The 18,671-nt window shown below is 40.2% G+C and overlaps 1 protein-coding gene across 1 annotated transcript in view; it reads right to left on the reverse strand.

Annotated features, from left to right (window-relative positions):
- The window catches only part of syne1b (spectrin repeat containing, nuclear envelope 1b), a 223,901-nt gene that overhangs the window by 71,142 nt on the left and 134,088 nt on the right, over nucleotides 1-18,671 (reverse strand). Inside the window, 23 exon segments of the mRNA XM_034160064.1 lie at nucleotides 20-196; nucleotides 1,351-1,430; nucleotides 1,433-1,501; nucleotides 1,504-1,543; nucleotides 1,917-1,988; nucleotides 1,990-2,079; nucleotides 2,349-2,462; nucleotides 3,392-3,532; nucleotides 6,172-6,360; nucleotides 7,186-7,329; nucleotides 7,619-7,801; nucleotides 7,928-8,050; nucleotides 9,886-10,071; nucleotides 10,400-10,537; nucleotides 11,042-11,224; nucleotides 11,333-11,485; nucleotides 11,623-11,778; nucleotides 14,016-14,181; nucleotides 15,166-15,434; nucleotides 15,791-16,009; nucleotides 16,091-16,235; nucleotides 16,360-16,697; nucleotides 18,160-18,670. Of these exon segments, the coding sequence (XP_034015955.1) occupies nucleotides 20-196; nucleotides 1,351-1,430; nucleotides 1,433-1,501; nucleotides 1,504-1,543; nucleotides 1,917-1,988; nucleotides 1,990-2,079; nucleotides 2,349-2,462; nucleotides 3,392-3,532; nucleotides 6,172-6,360; nucleotides 7,186-7,329; nucleotides 7,619-7,801; nucleotides 7,928-8,050; nucleotides 9,886-10,071; nucleotides 10,400-10,537; nucleotides 11,042-11,224; nucleotides 11,333-11,485; nucleotides 11,623-11,778; nucleotides 14,016-14,181; nucleotides 15,166-15,434; nucleotides 15,791-16,009; nucleotides 16,091-16,235; nucleotides 16,360-16,697; nucleotides 18,160-18,670 (3,886 nt within the window).

An 18,671-nucleotide genomic window follows, 5' to 3' on the forward strand; every position in this document is an offset into this window, starting at 1 on the left:
GTCCATGCAGTCCATTTACCTGACATTCCATAAGCTGACGCTCCACATCTGGCTCTTCCAGAGGTTCAGGTTCTAGGATGGAAGTGACAGCACTGGTTGCACTGACCAACCATTTTTCCAGCTCTTCTGCCTGGGTGTGATAGAGGAGTATGGCCTGTTCCTGGCGGCGACCCTCCAGACGGTCACTGACACACTCCTGTTGTTGGGCAATAACATTTCTGTGACTAAAAGAATTGGTTTCTCTCTTTAGAATTTTTTCTCAATAAATAAAAACCAATCCACAAGTAGGACCTGTCTTATACATTTGTAAATCTTTATGGGTTTGCTCATAAAATTCAAATTAATATTTACCTCTGAAGATTTGTCATTTTTAATACTGATTAGACAGGGATCAGAAATAATAAAATCAGAATAATTCTACTGACCTGAGATTTGGATGTTTATTAGTCAAAATATGTTAAAGGTGTGTGTGTGTGTGTATATATATATATATATTTATTATATATATATAGCAATCTGGGGTCCAGATCCACACTAGGGGGGCATCAAAGACCACAAGGGGGAGGACTGATCTGATCTAACATTGTCAAAATTAAAAGACTACATTTTACATAAAGTCATAGAAACTCACTGATTGAATATTCAAAAGTCATTAAAAAGATCATTGTTTTTCTTTGTGTGAGCCAAAAAAGAAGAAGCTACAATTAAAGATATATATAGGGTGTCCCAAAAAAATATACATTTAAAACACTTGGTTTGACCCTTAAATGCTACAAACTTAATCACTTATGTTTCTTTTTTACTTGCAGAGACCCTGAAGTTTATGTTGATACCAAGCATCGATGCATGAAGGAAAAAATCTGCCGAGAAATCTGAAACATCCTCAGGACACTTTCCCCAAAGCGTTTGCAGGCCGTAATTGGCCAACGCAGGGCCTACATTGAACATGTTGTCTAAGAGACTGACAAAATGCATGGCCAATATTGACATTGGTATGAAAAACTCAACCTTTCAGCTTTCTATCCAGCCATAAATTATTTCCTAGACATATGCTTTGACCATTTCTTTGCTGATAAAATGTTTATATTTTTTGGGACACCCGGATATGTGTTACACAAACAAACAAAATTCTTGAATAAATCACACTTTATTCTGTTGCAGTTTGTGTGTGTGTGTGTGTGTGTGTGTGTGTGTGTGTGTGTGTGTGTGTGTGTGTGTGTGTGGTGTGTGTGTGTGTGTGTGTGTGTTGTGTGTGTGTGCAGGCATTTGCACTGGCAGATAACATTCAAATAGGGGTATTTGAGTGTGTGTATGGGAGGGATGTTGGGAACCATGTGTTTAAAGAAGTACCTCCAAGAGCTGTTGTTTTCCTGAAGCCTTCATGTGGATGGTGGCCATCCTCTCAGCTAATACTGCAAGAGAGGACTGCATGCCAGCTGGTCAGCCATGTCTGACTCCACAGTATCGGAGGTCAGCTCTTCAGTGAACCTGGACTGAAGCCTGTCATTTCTTTCTGTGCACTCTGAATCTCTTGTATCACATCCTATGAAACAGAGTAAGGTTAAAAGTTTTCAAAAGTGTACAAACCCAACAAAAGTCCAATTATCATTTCTCGTAGCATCGGACTGGAATTATTTTCCTTCATGCACATCTTCACAGATGGATGGACAAACAGGCTGAATATGAAACTGAAAGAGTGGCATATATTTAGTACCACCTGCATTATTACAAAATATATTTTGTATGATACTTTTGATATTTTAATAGAAATATGGTTTCATTTGCCACTGGTTTTTCTTACATATATGATAACAGTAAATAAAAAAATAATTTATATCCGATAAGACCTACAGTATTAGAGCCAAAAGAATACATCCATCCAACTATTCAGTCTCTTGCAGTAAAGTATGACTCACCTCATGGGCCTTCATGTGACTATCTGGGCTTTTATCTGACCCCACAGGCTCACTGAGTTTGGCCTCAAGGGACTTCCATTTTAGATGTGACGGACTGCAGAGAACTCTGGTAATGCTGCTGCTTTTCCAGAGCTTCATAGAGAGATCTCTGCTTCTCACTGATCTGTTCAAAGAAGTATCAGAATGGAAACGTTTACTGTTTTTTGTTGCATCTTTGTAGAACATAAGAGTGAAAGTCGGCCATGGTTTCATCTGAATGATACAGGAGTCAATATGATGAGAATTATTCTCAGCAACTGCTTGCATTGTGGTCATGCACATACACTGTGTGAGCCACATGAAGGCGAATCATTGTTTAATAAGAATTTCTAGCTACAGCACAGTGACTTGAGAATCAATAAGGCACAAAAAAGTCTAATATTATCCTCATACCACATTCTTTAATGTCTCCCATGAGCGCTGCAGATCATCTAAGTTAGCCACAGACTCAAATGTTGGGTCGTATAATTCTTGGATAGGAGCTCTTGTGAGTGTACCTTGTGCCATCTAAAAAGCAAAAAACAAAACAAAACAAGCAAATAAACAAACTACAAGTTACAGAAAATGTTCTCAGATAGACATGATAAATCTGATGAACCTGATAACTGGATTATCATTGCTTAACATAGCATGCCATTTTAATGATTTAAAAAAAAAAATCTTCATTTATTCATTGTTAAATATTTTAGTTTCACTCACAAAAATACAATTTCAACACTGTTTTCACTTCCATTTTCCATAAGTTGAAGGAACAGATCTATGATTTCTTCTATGCACACAAAAGTTTATTTCCCTTGAATCGTGTTCATAAACTTGCTGAAAACTGTGCTAATGAGCACTTCAGCTTTGCCTGGATAATGCGTCCACCTGGCCAGTGTGGCATAAGATGCTGATTAAACAGCGTGATTATTGCACATGTGTGCTTTGGACTGCTTACAATTAAGGCCCACTCCAAAATGTGCAGTTGATCTTGAAAAAAGATTTTGGGCTGGAATGGGATGATTACGGATTGTCTTCACTTTTTAGACCACTGGAGATAGTTTATGCCAATAAAATCAACACTGAATTCATGGGCAGCAGCCCTGTTGTACATTCCTGCAGTAGACATGTCAATTGTGTGCTTCCTCAAAACTTCTAAAATCTGTCATTGAGCTGTGGGATAAAACTGCACATTTTAGAGTGGGCTCCAAGTTGCATCTGTGCAATAATCATGCTGTTTATTCAGCATCGGGATATGGTACACCAGTCAGATGGATGGATTATCTTGATAAAGGTGAAGCACTTACAAAGTGCATTTATATTTTTATTGAGCATATGTAGCAAACACTATAAAACACAGGGAAAAAATACAGTGCAATGTTGAGAAACAAATAAGTATGTGCAGATCTGATGTGTGACCGGGACAGAGGAAAATACTGTAAGCATTAGACAGATACCTTGGTTATAGAGGATTCAGTATGAGTGACAGGAGAAGGAGAGCGACAGACAGGAGGTGAAGAGACTTCACTGTTAGTTCCGTCCTCTCCAGACTCCTCAGTAACAGGAGACAGGAGGGTGTGACAGCGACCTGCAGTCATCTGACACACCATGCAGAAAATATTACCAGAAGAAAAATTACATACATCATTGGCAACAGGTTACCATGATAAAAGTGCAGAAAAATTATGATAAAAAGACTAACAAGGGTGCTCTGAGAGCACAATATCCCCTGGCAAATGCAGGCATTAAAGCAAAAAAAAAAAAAAAAAAAAAAAATCTGACTGAAAATTTGTTTCACAGCCAAATCATAAGCTGTTTACAGCTACCTTTTTGCAGAAATCCTTTTGCGATCGCATCCTAAGTTTTAAGGTAAAACAAGGTGAAGACAGTGAAGAAAACAACAAATTGTTCTCCTGCTGAACAAGATTATATTTCACTCACTAACCATTGGTGCTCTTTTCTAATGCAGCATCATATTATAGCAAGACTTTGACCCACATATTATTTAATACTCAGGATAATGTTTCTGTGTAGGCTGTCAGTTGTCCAGGTGGTTTCCATAGTAGAGAAGCTTGAATCTTCGACTGGACTGGGTTGCTTGACGTGAAGAAGTTTCGCTTCAAATCACAGAAGCTTCCTCAGCTAAAATTCTTGCTCTGGTAGTCTGACTTCTGTCTTGACTCTTGTAGAGAAGAATAAACCAGAAGCCACAAAAGCTGGAGTTTTTAACCTAACCAGACCCTCCTACCGAGAGGCCGACTGCCTATAGGCTAGTGACTAACAATAGCTCTAATTAGCACCTATTGTGCTCTAGTTAGCACTCTCCTAATGATGAGATGGAAGCCTCCCCTGATGGCTCCCTTGACGACTCTCCTGATGACGTGAATTACTCATTACCATGAACAAAAGACTGAAACTGCTTTGACCTGAGTACCCCGTTGTAAACAGGGGACAAAGCGTGTCTGAGACCCGCCCCCCGGTTAAGGCTGGGTTTCAACTGTTTTACAAAGAATGCTTCTTTGACACCTCTCTCAAACCATTTCTTCTCTCTGGCTAAGATTTTAACTTCCTTGTCCTCAAACGTGTGGTTAGTGTCTTTCAGGTGGAGATGAACTGCAGACTGAGGTCCACTGGTGACCTCTCTGCGGTGCTGGTATAGCCTCTTGTTTAAAGGTTGCTTAGTCTCACCTATGTAGTATTCATTACAGTTTTCCTGACATCTGATATAATACACTACATTGCTCTGTTTGTAACTAGGGATCCTGTCTTTAGGGTGAACTAATTTCTGTCTCAAGGTGTTAACCGGTTTAAAGTAAACTGGGATTTTGTGCTGTCTGAAGATCCTCTGTAGTTTTTCCCCTACTTCTGCTAAATAAGGGAGAGACACTCCTCTTCTTGTCTCCGTCTCCTGTCTATCTGGTCTCTTTGTTTTCTGGGACTTCTGCACTTTGTCCAGGGACCATCGTGGGTACCCACATACTGTGAGGGCTTTCCGTACAAGTTGTTGTTCTTTAGCCCTTCCCTCTGCAGTTGTGGGCACCTGTAGGACTCTGTGTTGAAGAGTCCTGATCACCCCGAGCTTGTGTTCAAGGGGGTGGTTTGAGCCAAAGAGCAGATATTGGTCACTCACACTGACCAATATCTGCTCTTTGGCTCAAACCACCCCCTTGCACCCCTGGTTTGCAGTCTCTGAGCAGGAACAATCAAGAATTTGTGTATTTATGTGGAAAGTGTGAATGGAAGAGAGGTAAGAATGCTTTATCAGCGCATTTTACATTATGTCGTGCTCAGAAAGACATTTTTTCCACAGATTTTGGGAAGAAAAAAAGGGTTATTGTTTGTTGTTATGCATCGCAGGTCTGCAGCTGTGTTTTTGTTTTAACCATTGCGAGGACTCTCACAGGGACACTCAGCAGACTTTGAAGGAAAAGAAAAGTTTAAAAACATGTCTGTAAAACTCTGCACTTTGCTCGCTGTGTTGGTCGTCACTGCATTGTGAGACACTCAAACACACCACCACCCTCTCCCTCCTCCTCCTCCTGCAGAGTGCAGACAGGACACAGAGGAACAGACATAGAGACTCACTGCCAGGAGGGGAAAAAAAAACAATAAAAACAGAGACGTTATTTTAAAAATTGATTTTTGAACGCGGTAAATTTTATATCTGGCGGCCGAACCTTGATTTTTTGCCAGGACGCGTCAGCATGAAATCTGCCTTTTGGCAGCGCAATTGATGGAAATCTGTTGTAGCAATAAAGAACTTTAATCCTTCCAAATACTGCTTTGGTACAAGTGGTGGTTACATTATGATAACATTTCAAGGTATGTGATTGTTGATTTCAGAATGCAGACACCAATTCATGAAACTGGCAGTGTGTCTACGTTTGATAATCAAGGGCCATAACTCTTCCAAAATGTACCAATCTTGTACAATATTACAATATGCATATTACCAGCCTATAACAAAAATTTGTACCAAATTTAAAAAAATTCCTCCTAAAAGTTTGAGAGTAGTTGATTTCAGAATGCTTGCACCATTTTTGGACTGATGAACAGATATACAGACGGACGGAAATCACCACAACATAATCCCCCTTTGGGCCTCGAGCCAGCGGGGGATAAAAAGGGAATTTGTCAGCAATAAAACAAAGATAGATGCCAGAAATAGCAAAAGATTAAGAAAAACATGCCACATAATTATCAATACAGACTAATGAAATTCAGTATTATATTTTACCATGACAGCTTGAGCTGAGGATTTTTTGGATTTCTCCCCATCAGTCTCTTGCAGCCCCTCAGGCAGTCCTTCCACATCACTCACTGTCAGTAGCATGGTGGCATGCTTGGCCTTTACTGCCAGCATCTTACATTTGGAGTTCAGTGAGGCAATCTGCTCCTGGTAACCTTTAATCTTCAGGGCCAGTTCCTGTTCAAAACAGCAAAACCTTATATATATATATATATATATATATATATATATATATATATATATATATGTGTGTGTGTGTGTGTGTGTGTGTGTGTTTATACACACAGTGTTTGGTTCCATAGTCTGAAACATGGTAACATGAAGCAAAAAATCTTTCATTATTCATTCTCTATACCCACTTGCCAGTCTATTCCAGAGCCACATACAGACAGACAAACTCATTCATACTCGCATACACACCTACAGTCAATTTAAAGATTCTAATTCACTTAACCTGCATGTCTTTGGGAGTGGGAGGAAGCCGGAGCACACAACCATGGGGAGAACATTCAAACTCCACAAAGAAAAGACCAAGGAGGAACAACGGTTGCCTTACGACCTTCTTGCTGTGAGTTAACGGCGCTAAGCCATCAGCTGCCCCACAATCATGAGTCCAAAAACTCAAATATGTATTGCTGCATTGTGTATGTACTGTATATTTCTGACTCTGTATGTATAAATATGACTCTGTTGATTTCAGAAAACCCCAAACAAATTATCTATCTATCTATCTATCTATCTATTGATTGACAGATAGATCAGGTCTTGTAATAAAACAGATGTTGACTGGGTTTCTGGCCATAGTTGCTTGTGTGTAATGTGCATGTTTGCTCAGGTGAGTTTCCTGGCATTTTATTTTATTGTTTCATGCATTATAATATGTCAGAGGTGATTTGTTATGCCTGTTATTACATTAGTTCCCATTCCTGTATCTTCTGACATGGTCTTCCTCTACTTGTTCCCTGTACATCCTTGTAATGTGAGAGAATCAATGTACTGTACTTCATGGTGAAGGATCTGAGCCTGAAGCTCCTGGATGTTGCTTGTGGGGATCGGTCGATCCTGGATGACACGGTGTGCTTCCTCTATCAGCCCCTGGAGGTCTCTCACGTCCTGTTCATATTGCTCATACTGCACCACTGCCTCCTGGGTAAGAAAATAATGAATTGTTAGTGTTAGATGAACAGTTCATATCTTGAAAATGCACATGTAATAAAAGTAAGTAACATGCATATTGAAAGGTTTCGGCTGAAGTACTGCAGCTGTTTTTGTGTATTTGTGACATTAAAAGATAGCACTGTACATTTTGCATACAACAATGAATTTTCTTTCGCAGGATCATCAATCAAAGAAGCCACTCTGCATTGCGTATTGTGTCAGAAAGAATTGACTGCAATATTTTCCCAGCATGTAGGAACAGTGCCCCCTGCTGTACCTGCAGAATGTTGCACTGCTGAATGGCCACATGTTGCAAATGACTGGCTTCTTGCTGGAGACGTAGAGCGGTTCGACAGATGGCAAGGTTCGGCATCACCTCCTCTGGGACCTGCAGAGCGCTCTGACACAGCTGCACAGCCTGCACTTGCTGCTTGAAGCTCTCCATATCTGCCAGCAGACGCTACAAAAACAGATAACACATTTGTTAAATTAATGAACAAACAATAATGTGCACAGTAAGCATTTTATTGATCTTTATGAAAAATGGCATGCCATACTGTGGATTATTTTATTGTTTTGTAGTTACCTGTCTCTGAGTCAGCTGTTCCTTAAGGCTCTGACGTGCCAACTCTGGTGAGGTCAGCGTGGCTTGGACTTGTTCCAGAGCTACGTGTAGAGTCTTTACTTCATACTCCAGTGCTTCCATACTCTGAGAACATAACATACAGGAGTAAAACACATAGTGTTTGCCATGTATTTGCTTGGCTAATTACTTTTATTTAGTCTTCAGGAGGGTTGGGTATCGGGAACCTGATTTTTTTCAGGTATCGTTACGAAATGATTCGATCCACCAACACTGGTAGCCTTTTTGCTTAACGATTCCCTTATCTGTCCTTCAGAGCAGCCGTTGTTTTGGGGGGTATTTGTTGGGAAAATGATAATTTCTCTACGTTGATTACGGACCCTGCAGCGGGTCTATAATCAACCGTTTCTGCAGCGCGGCTCTGCTTTGAAACTTGAATCAATGGAACAATGCTCCGACTCGTTGCTTCATTGGTTCTTTGCTTCGATGCTTTTCCAAAGCGGCAAGTCTGCTTCTTAATCCCTCTCAAAGCCATTAAAGTATGAGAATTGTGAGTCACTTTTGTGCAGATTAAAGTCACTAACTGGTACTCCTGTCTTGTTGCGAGAAAGAAATGAGACTCGTCCTCCATTCCGTTTGTCCCACTCAAAACGCTACGCGGCTCTCTGCTGAGAGACAGGGTCCGGTCGGAATTAATATCTTCGAAGCGAACTGCAGTTTAAATCAAATGATACCTCTTTCCAAACGTTGTAATACAAACAATAAACTGCAATTGAGCAATTGTCCCAAAATGAGACATCCTGCTCTGATGTGCAGTAGCCAGCTGAGCTCAGCTCAGAGGTATGGAGAGACATTCATGCCAAAATGTCTGAAAGGAAATGCTTTTGACAAAAATTACATATTTTGTTTATTTTTATTTATGTCCAGAGATCAAGGATCCAGTGACCAATTTCATAATTATTTACTTTAAGACTCAATAAAATGTTGTTGACATAGAAAACCTGCAAAGCCAGTACACAGAAAATTCACAAGAAGTATCAATAAGGGACTCGATAAGCAATCGGATCGATAAGCGAAATCGATAATGGCATCGATATCGATAAAATCTTATCAATACCATCCCTAGTCTTCAGTGTCTCAGCCTTTCTGAGACACTAAAGATACTGATAAAGAACTGCGAAAAGTGCTCAGGCTGTGGACATTATATGCTGCAAAGCTTCAGTTAGTAGAATTAATTCTAAGCAAGATAAGGTATATAGGATGGGTTGGCTGGATGGCCGGTGGCTGAATTGCTGTTTTTCTCAGAGAAAACTAGCGTTCGCCAGACATGCGTTCTGGTAGGGTTGTGGAAACCAGTGACTTAGGTGCCTTTCTTGGTAAATAAAGGTTTGCTCACCTTGACTTCACAGGCAATGCTGTTATCACTGTGGAATCAATAGATTTCCTGCGTGCAACACTTGAGAAGCTGAGTGAGGAATTGGAGTGATTGGGTTTGTGACTGTCTTAAATCAAGACTACAGTCCAGGATTTCAATGACTTTCTGCATGTTGTCATCGGAGGTGTATGGGGATGGTGAGAACTTCACTGATCTTGACATCCATGTATCTAGGTCTGTGGAGACCCAGTGGTTCGTACTGTTGCCTCATGGCAACAAGGTCATGGAATCACTTCCCGTCTAGTCCTTTCTGTGTAGGGTTTGCACGTTCTCCCTGCGTTTGTGTGGGTTTCCTCTGGGTCCTCTGGCTTACTCCCACTTCCAAAGACATTACGTCAGTTGGAAATTTTAAATTGACCATAGATGTGAATGTGCTGCTTGTCTGTCTATATGTGGCCCTGCGATAGACTGGCGTTCTGTCCAGGGTGTACCCTGCCTCTCACCCAGTGACCACTGGGATAGGCTCCTGCTCCCTTGTGGCAATAAGCGGAATAAGTGGGTACTGAACATAAATGAATGAATGTACCTTATCTGCATCCTCTAAGTTGTGCAGTCGTATCTTGATACTTTGCTGAAGCTCCTCAGTGTGTCGACTGAGTTCGCACAGCTGCTGGCTCATAGGCTCCACCTGCAGCACCTCCGACAGAAGCTCCACTTTCTCTGCCATAGATTCTAGATCTCCATGGAGCTCCCGCGACTCACGCAGCACAGCCTGAGCATGCACAGTAAATAAGACAATCGCAGATCAATCTCACACAATGGACAATGAACACCTTCTTAATGAAGAATTCTTCAACGGAACAAATTTGTCACTGAACCAATCACTTCATAAAATATCTCAAATTAGCTGGAGCAAAAATCTAATAAGAATTTTTCGTGTGCATTGCATAAGCTTCAGTCACTTGTCTCTGGTTGGTTTAAACATTCCATTTGTGAATTAAAGCAGAGAAAGATAGAGCACAGCAATGACATAGAAAAAGCCACATCTTGTCTGAGAATAGAAGCTGGTGTGGGGGTGTCTGTCTGGATGTCAAACTCACTTGGTACATCCGTATCTGCTCCTGCAGATGTGCAGAGGAGTTCCAAATAATGTTTGCCCTCACCAAACTTTTGGCTTTCTCTGACCACCTCACAATGAAGTCCAGCATCTCATTGTACTCGTCTAAATAGCATACAGCCTTAACAGCCAAGAGATTAGAAACAACACAAAATATATGAATATATGGTGAAGCAAATATACAATAATGCTACACAACATGAGAACAATGATAGGAAAGTTTGTTTTGGGTTATTATAGGGTGACTCAAAAAACAGAACCCATGAAAATTGTAATAAATCCTACAAAGGTCCAGCACGTTTATTCACAATTGCTGGATTTAAACTTCAGCCTGCGTACGATCATTCTCCAAAGTTTCAGTTATCTTAGTCGCTTTGCATAGAAGTCATGTTATTTCCAAAGTATGCTACAAATGGTATGATTTGTTGGCAATACAGGACTCCAGGCAAAATGTCTTTTCCTTGGTTGACCAAGACATGTTGGGGGAGAAGATTGGAACAATAGTCTTCCCCAACATGTCTTTCCTGAACTTTGTAGGATTTAGTACAATTTTTATGGGTTCTGGTTTTGTAGGTGGGGTCACCCTGTATAAGTATTGACCTAGAATATGTAATAAAACCCACACCTTTTTGAGCCAGTTGTTACGACAGTCTGCTAGTCGTGTTGTATGATGATGCATCTCTGATAGTTTGCTGATGGTATCACTGAGCTGTTTGGCCAGCAGGGGATTCCTGCGGCCAAACTCTTGGACAGCAGCGTCCAGTTCTGTAAGAGTGAAGCCACAAGAGTCCAAGTCTTCAGCCAGGCTCTGAGAAATAAAATGAGACCATTATAACATTAGGTAGTCACATTTAATCTTGGAATCATAGCTTTTAAGTATTCTAAAACTAACTGCTCTGTACTCCTGTGAACCTACCTTGACCTCCTCTTTAGCATGATCAACGTCTGGGGATTTATCCTTGAATTTAGCAGAGATACCTTTGAGTTTCTCTGATAATTCATGAATTCTAGAGCTGAAGTTCTCCTTTATGTCTCTGGTTTTCTGAATTTCTCTCTCTTTGGAAAGAACCTGTGACATTTATTAAAAAACAGACAGTAAAAGATTTATACGAATTGAAATCCCTGAGCAGAAATTACACAATAATCATAATTTAGATAATGATGCAGATATAAGTATGCATATCAAGGTTTAATAACACTGCACACCTGATCCTCAATAGCACCCAGTGCAAGTGAGACCTCGGCTAACTGCATGGAGATTTCAGAGGGCAGGATGGTGTAGAGGTCCAAGTACTTGCTCTGTTGCTGCTCTGCTAATTTATCCACATTCTGACGGTAAGTAATCACATCTCCATGTACAACCTATAGAAAAAGAATGAGAGAGCTATGTAACCTTTCATAAAAATTAAAGCACCTAACAGCAAGTGAAAACATTTGTAGCTTTTCAGACATCTAATAAGTAAGTAATCTGTTGTTATTGTACTGTCTGTGCTCACATGGCCCCCTTGGGGAAATGTTTTAATGAGCCTTAAACAAATAATATATCAGACAGATAGACTGCACAACATGTTATTATTACAGCCTCTGAAATGAGGCTTTTATTGTCTTGACCAGACCGCCTTCTGTTATAGAATGGTAAATGGTAAGTGGACAGCATTTATACAGTGCTTTTCCATCTGCATCAGATGCTCAAAGTGCTTTACAAACAATGCCTCACATTCACCCCGATGTGAGGGTGCTGCCATACAAGGTGCTCACAACACACCAGGAGCAATAGGGGATTAAAGACCTTGACCAAGGGCCCTTAGTGATTTTTAGTCAGGCTGGGATTTGAAACGAGACTCTTCTGGTCTCAAGCCCAAAGTTTAACCACTAGACCATCACCTCCCCTGAATATACTGTATTTTCCGGAGTATAAGTCATGTTTGTTTTTCTTTTCTTACTAGTTTGGAAGGCCCTGCAACTTATACTCTGGTGCGATTTATATACAGAAAATTCAAAGGTTTGCTATTAATAATAGTAATTATGATGACTATTTATATAGAACTTGCCCAAGAATCAAAGCACTAGTCAAAATAAAGTCCAATAATAAAAGAATAAATGTGAGTAATAAAAAATACACTACAACAATGCACAAAAATCCCAAATTAAAAACCTCATAACACATAAAACGGTGCAAAGTAATATGATTTTTTTTTCCTGTCCAGAGGCATTTTTTGACAGGTGCAACTTATACTCCAGAAAATACGATAATAAATAAATGCTATAAATAAATCTGCGACTATTATTGGGTGAGGTACAATCCCAACATCGCTTATGGGGTTGCACTTGAGTCTGTCCAAAATGGTCAAATATTCCAGCTTTTTAGAAAATGTCAGTGACAGGATTGACACACTGTCTGTGTCTATATGTGTGTTTTTAGTATAATTTATGTTTGAGAACTGCTTTAGTTTTCCTCTTGCATAACCATTTGTTCTCCTACTGTTTCAGTGTTGTCACTTTTTTGTTTGTGGGTGTGCACTCTGTGTCTCAATTCAGGGGCTGCATCCTTTGAAAGCTGCGTTCTACAAAGATCTGTCCTTCCAAGACTGCGGACGCCAAACCAATTGTCCTGAAATGTCCACACAGCATTTTCCATTTGTGTTATTAGGTTATCGCACCCCGACACCATCGCCTAGCAACGCAATGACTCTTGAACTTGTTTTATCCTTGTTTTTGGAGGAAAGAAGGCTGTATTTGTGGGCTGCATTCCAAGGAGCCTTCAACATGAGACAGCCTAGTCGTGTCACTATGACATATGCGGTCAACAAATGCAACCTTCAAAGAATCAGCCCCTGAATTGAGACAATGACTGCTGTCCTTCCACACCTGTCTCTATTTGTTAATCATGCACCTGCCTCGCAATGTCTGATTACTCTTCATTGTATATTAGCCCTGATGTTTCACACTCACTATGCTAAATAATTGTGCAGAAATCATGTCAGCTATCTTTTATCAGTGTGTTTTTGTAAATAAATTACTTTTATCTGCACAGTTCAGTGTGTGTCCTGCATCTTGAGTTGACTTCCTTGTTAAAATATGACATTTGGTCCTGCCCCCAAAGGTAAATTGATTGGAACTGTGTTTTGGAGGTGTGACATCCTCTGGCTTGAATTTTGAATTATTATTAACAGGTAGACTTGAAATTTTTATTGAATATTATGAGGTGATTTTACCCTTGAAAAAACCCATCTACAATCAGCGTCATTGTATTAAAAATTTACAATCAATTCCAAATTTGGGTTCCCTGAATGCTGAACGCAACAGGAAAAAATAAACTGCTGGGACAGCTATTATTTTTTTAATTTATGTTTGTGATGTTTGCTTTCATACTTGAATTTTCTTTGTTTTGTTTTGTTGTTTTTGTTCAACACCTATGGAGATTTTGTTAAAAATTCTGTGTCTACAAAAGTGATTTATTTGCATTTATTTCTTAACACATTTCGGGAATCTGTCCTTGAATTGCAGGGCTACCAATAATTTTGATACCATTTAACATAAACGTTTATTGACAAACACACCATTTCCTGTTTGTACATATTACAGTACATTTTGTATACCTCGAGCTCTTGCAGCAAAGAATAAATGTCTGGTGTGGGATTAAGAAGCAGTTCTCTGGTCTCCTGGATCCAGGCTTTTACAACGCTAAGTTCTTTCTCCACCAACTCTCTCTCTCTCAGTTCTTGAGCTGCCTGAGCCCGTTTGGTCCTGGACTGTGTCAGGAGGCTGTAGGTAGACAGAAAGAAAGAGAGAAAAAAAACAAAAAACAGAAATTTTCAAAGACAACATTTACCATAACCATCTATCTATAAAGCAAGAAATGTCTGTGTGTGTGTGTGTGTGTGTGTGTGTGTGTGTATGTGGCTTGCATATCTTTCTATTTGTCAGATCGGCCTCAGCATTCGGATATGGCTTGCGCATGGCACAATGATGTGCATCCTTTATTATGAAATTTTTGGGCATTCATTTTCAAAACCTTTATGTTGAAACTTTTATTTTGATTAACATCGTAACATCCGTACTTCCAAGATGGCGTGGCTCACTGATGTTAATGGTAGCAAAGTTAAACAACATCCGGTAATTCATGTCGCTTGAACCGTTTCACAATAAAACGTTTAATGCCACCATCCCAGCAAATACTTTCACTGTGAAAGGCTGTCAGTCTTCCTTGTGACTGAGTTTAACTTGACAACACTGCGGAGATGTTAGCTAAAATCCATTTTTTGCTAACACCAACAAATTTCCCACTATTTGTACAATGTTTCAGTAAGTACATAAGCTGAATAAAATATTATATTTGCTGTAAGTTCAAGTTTAAATTCAAGTTTAAGTTTAAACTGTGTTCAGGAGGTGAGATACTGATTTGCTGTTTCAAATATCCTAAATGTTCTGTTTAATTTTGCCTGAGTCTCTTCCAATAACCTGTTTAACAGGAATCATTTTATTTTCATATAATTGATAATAAAACTGATTTTTTAAAACAATATGAAATACTATATTAAAATAATAATGTAATGTAACATAAGTACAACTCTTTATAAATCCCACCTTCAAACACAGCCTCGTTCAACCGTCCATGAGAAATTTACTTAAGCTCCCAATTTTCTATAGGAATACAAACTTCCTACGGGCACTGCACTAGTGGCTTTAATGCCAGTAATATCTGGGCATTATCTTATAAACATTCCAAAATTCACATTTTCTCACTACCTTTCCATTTGGTCTTGCACAGCTCGGATCTCCTTCAGGCTTGGTAGCTCATCCTGGTTGTTTGTTGGTGAAGGCACTTCCACATCATGCAGAAGGCTGAGGGCATACTGACGTAGCAATGTGAGGGATGAGAGCTCCCTCTCCAAATCTTGGCTCAGTAAGTCATGCTGGTCCAACAGAGACTGCAGGGTGGCTTTGGAGGCCTTTTCTACTGCACTGTCGGGAACACGACTCTGTAGCTCATCAGAGACTGCCATCATTTTCACCATCTACACAAAATTATGGTCGTAAAGACTATGTAACATACATAAGAATGACTTGATATAAATTATACACATGCTAAAATTAAATACTGAAAGCTACAGTGTATCAACATGGTGGTACAACATATCAGCTCACACCCAAGTTGACATGAAGGTCTCATTGAAAGCTTAAGAAAACCCATTGATTCATTGTTGCAGAACTGTACACCAATGAATAGCTTTGAAAATTATATTCCACTTCTGCTAGTAAAATCCCTAAATCTTACACATTGTAGCATTTAGCAAATCAATTTAAGGTGTATCTCCTACAATGAAGAATATTTTGTATTCATTTAGTTTTCCCACACTGTCAGCCTGTCTACCTTCTCTCTGAAAGTCCTCCATTCCTGTGCTGTATCCTCTAGCACTCTCTCTTGTCCTCGTGCCACACTGCGGAGCCGCGTCCACCGCTGCCACACCGTGGTCATGGAGCGGCTGATGGTAGCCTTGCTGGCATCGCTCCCAACCAGCTCCAGCTGGGCAGCTCGTTCTTCTAAATCACTCAGCTTCTCTTGGAAACCATTTACTAATGAAACAAGGGACTGAAAAGAAAAAACTGTCAACACTATTATCCCACATCGTGGAAAATGCAAATGTACTTTAAATCAGTTGGCCTCTCCTACCCGATGAGTGCATAGTTTATCTTCAGCTTCCTGGCTTGTGGCAGCCTTTGCAGTAGAAAACTCAGTCAACTTTGTTTCAGCCTCATTCATTAGCTCAATGACAGTCTGCCTTGCCTCCTGATATGATTTCCACTGAGCCACACAGCTAACAAAACACATATAAGGCAGAAGTTCCACTTAAAACATTATGTAAGCTTGTCAGCATTGATGGTAACACTGGTTTACTTTATTTTTATTACAACCGAACCAGCACTACTATATTTCCCTACTTGTGTAGGACTTCTTGGTGGCACTGGAGCTGATCTCGGACTTCCACCCCTCGCTGTCTTGCAGATTCCACGCTCACTCGGAGCTGTTCTTTTGCTGTAGGGTTGACCAGACTCTCCAACTGTGGCAGCAGAACCTGCAGCTCCTCCAAGTGAAGGAGGAACTCTTGCTCTGTGACCATGACATCCTCTTGCTGCCGGAGACATTCCTCATAGTTCTCTACATCCACACCCAAGCTAGCTTGTTGCAAGAAGGAGACAGCATCCTCCAGCCATTCACAGGCTGATTGCATCCTGAAGTGGTACTTTTGGCACAACACCAAAGCTTCATCCAGTGTAATCTTCATATAACAAAAAATCAGGGGGGAAAGAATGGATTTAAGAGATAACAGATTATATATGTTAACAGTTAGGTACATTAGTATTTGGACAGTGACAGAATTTTTCTAATTTTGCCTGTGTACACTGTAACAATGGAGCTAAAATTAAATAATCAAGATGTGCTTGCAGTGTAAATTGTTGGCACTGATAGAAACATTTGACAAAAATACCACAATCATTTAGGATTTGCAGCCATTTTTATACAAAGGCTGTCCACTGTTAGAGGCCATAAGTAACTGAACAAAGTAATATACGGATTAGAAATACAAATAATTTACAGCCAAACAAATCAGGGGATGGATATATAAACATTTCCAATTCATGTGACGTATGATTAATTAGAATTTAAAACATGTATATGACCCCTTTTTTTACTTTAATTCATAGTATATGGTGGAAAGGTTCCAGGGCCCTCATTCATCAACCGTTCGTATATGAATATTTCTTCTCAAAGTATGGAATTTACCAACGCATACTGTGTAAATGTGTGTAAATATACAGCTCTGAGTGAGTGCATCTACTGGTACAACAGGGAAACTGCAACTTGAAAGTATTGTTGCCATCACAGCATGCAATCCCATCCACATGCATTCTTTATTTCCTCAAATTAATAATTAGACAATAATTAATTATGTCTCATTTGATAAGTAAGGATTTTTTTTTTCACACTTAGAAGAAAGAAGTAAGTTCTATATAGGCCCCGAGGCCCGTTAGTGCCAGTGTCAAGCGGATAAGAGTCTACGACTCCCCCTAAATGAGATGCTAGTACGCTGCTGGTTACTTCCTCAGCCGAAGCTGATGCCAATTTACAGCTGGGTCGACTGACACTATCTAGATTAAGTGTATTGTCTAAGGACAGAGACAGGTACCAAGAGTAGAATATGTAGACCCAGGTCTACATATTGGCAGGCCAGATCCTTATCTGCTCAGCTATCTGAACAAAGTTAGACACATACTAAATTCTGTTTGGGGGGTTGATGGTCTGGTGGGTAAGCATTGGGCTTCAGACCAGAGGATCCTCGGTTCAAACCCCAGCCTGACCTTAAAATCCCTAAGGACCCTTGGGCAAGGTCCTTAATCCCTGAGATGCTACCTTGCATGGCAGCACCCTGACATCGGTGTGTGTGTGTCTGTGTGAATGGGTGAATGTGAGGCATAATTGTAAAGTGCTTTGAGCATCTGATGCAGATGGAAAAGTGCTATATAAATGCAGTCCATTTACCATTTGTACAGCAACATTTAGAACCTTCTCCATGCCAAGTTTGTTAAATGAGGGTCCAGGATTTCTGCTATTGTAGCAGAAATTGTATTCTACTCATGGTAACATCACACAGATGTTCTGCCACAAAACAATCTTACAAATTAAATAATGAATTTGTTATGTCTATACTTTAAATGTTGTTGACTGTAAGGGAGACCCACCTGTTTGGAGCTCAGTGCTTTCTGAACATCAGCTTGCAGCTTTGCCATTTCTTCCAAACTTGTATCTACATGAGCTGGGACGAGCTCATTGGCGCTGATGTACTTCTGCTTTTCTCTGCTACTGAGCGCAGCCACAATTCTCAGTCTTGATTGGACTTCCTCCTGCATGATTTGCTGCTTCCTGATTTCCTCCTGCACCTTCTCCACTCTCACATCTACGATCACTGCACAGTCAAGCTCGTCCCTAATCTGCTGCAGCCAGTCCAAAGTTCTTCTCATCTCTGTCTCAAAATCCTTACTCTGGATAAACCTGTTCTCACACTCTTCAATCAGTTCCCCTACAGCAGCCTGCAATGACTGCAGCTCATTTTGCCACAGAACCACTTGCTCCTTGGAGGCGTCATGGGCTGCCTGGTCTACACGGGGGGCAAGAGTATCCATCTGCTCCATAAGCCTTGACAAGTGTGAGTTGGCACTCTGGAGACTCCCAGCAAGAGCGTGGTAGTCTTCGC

This window comes from Thalassophryne amazonica, chromosome 19, assembly GCF_902500255.1.
Source record: "Thalassophryne amazonica chromosome 19, fThaAma1.1, whole genome shotgun sequence".
Lineage (NCBI taxonomy): Eukaryota > Metazoa > Chordata > Actinopteri > Batrachoidiformes > Batrachoididae > Thalassophryne > Thalassophryne amazonica.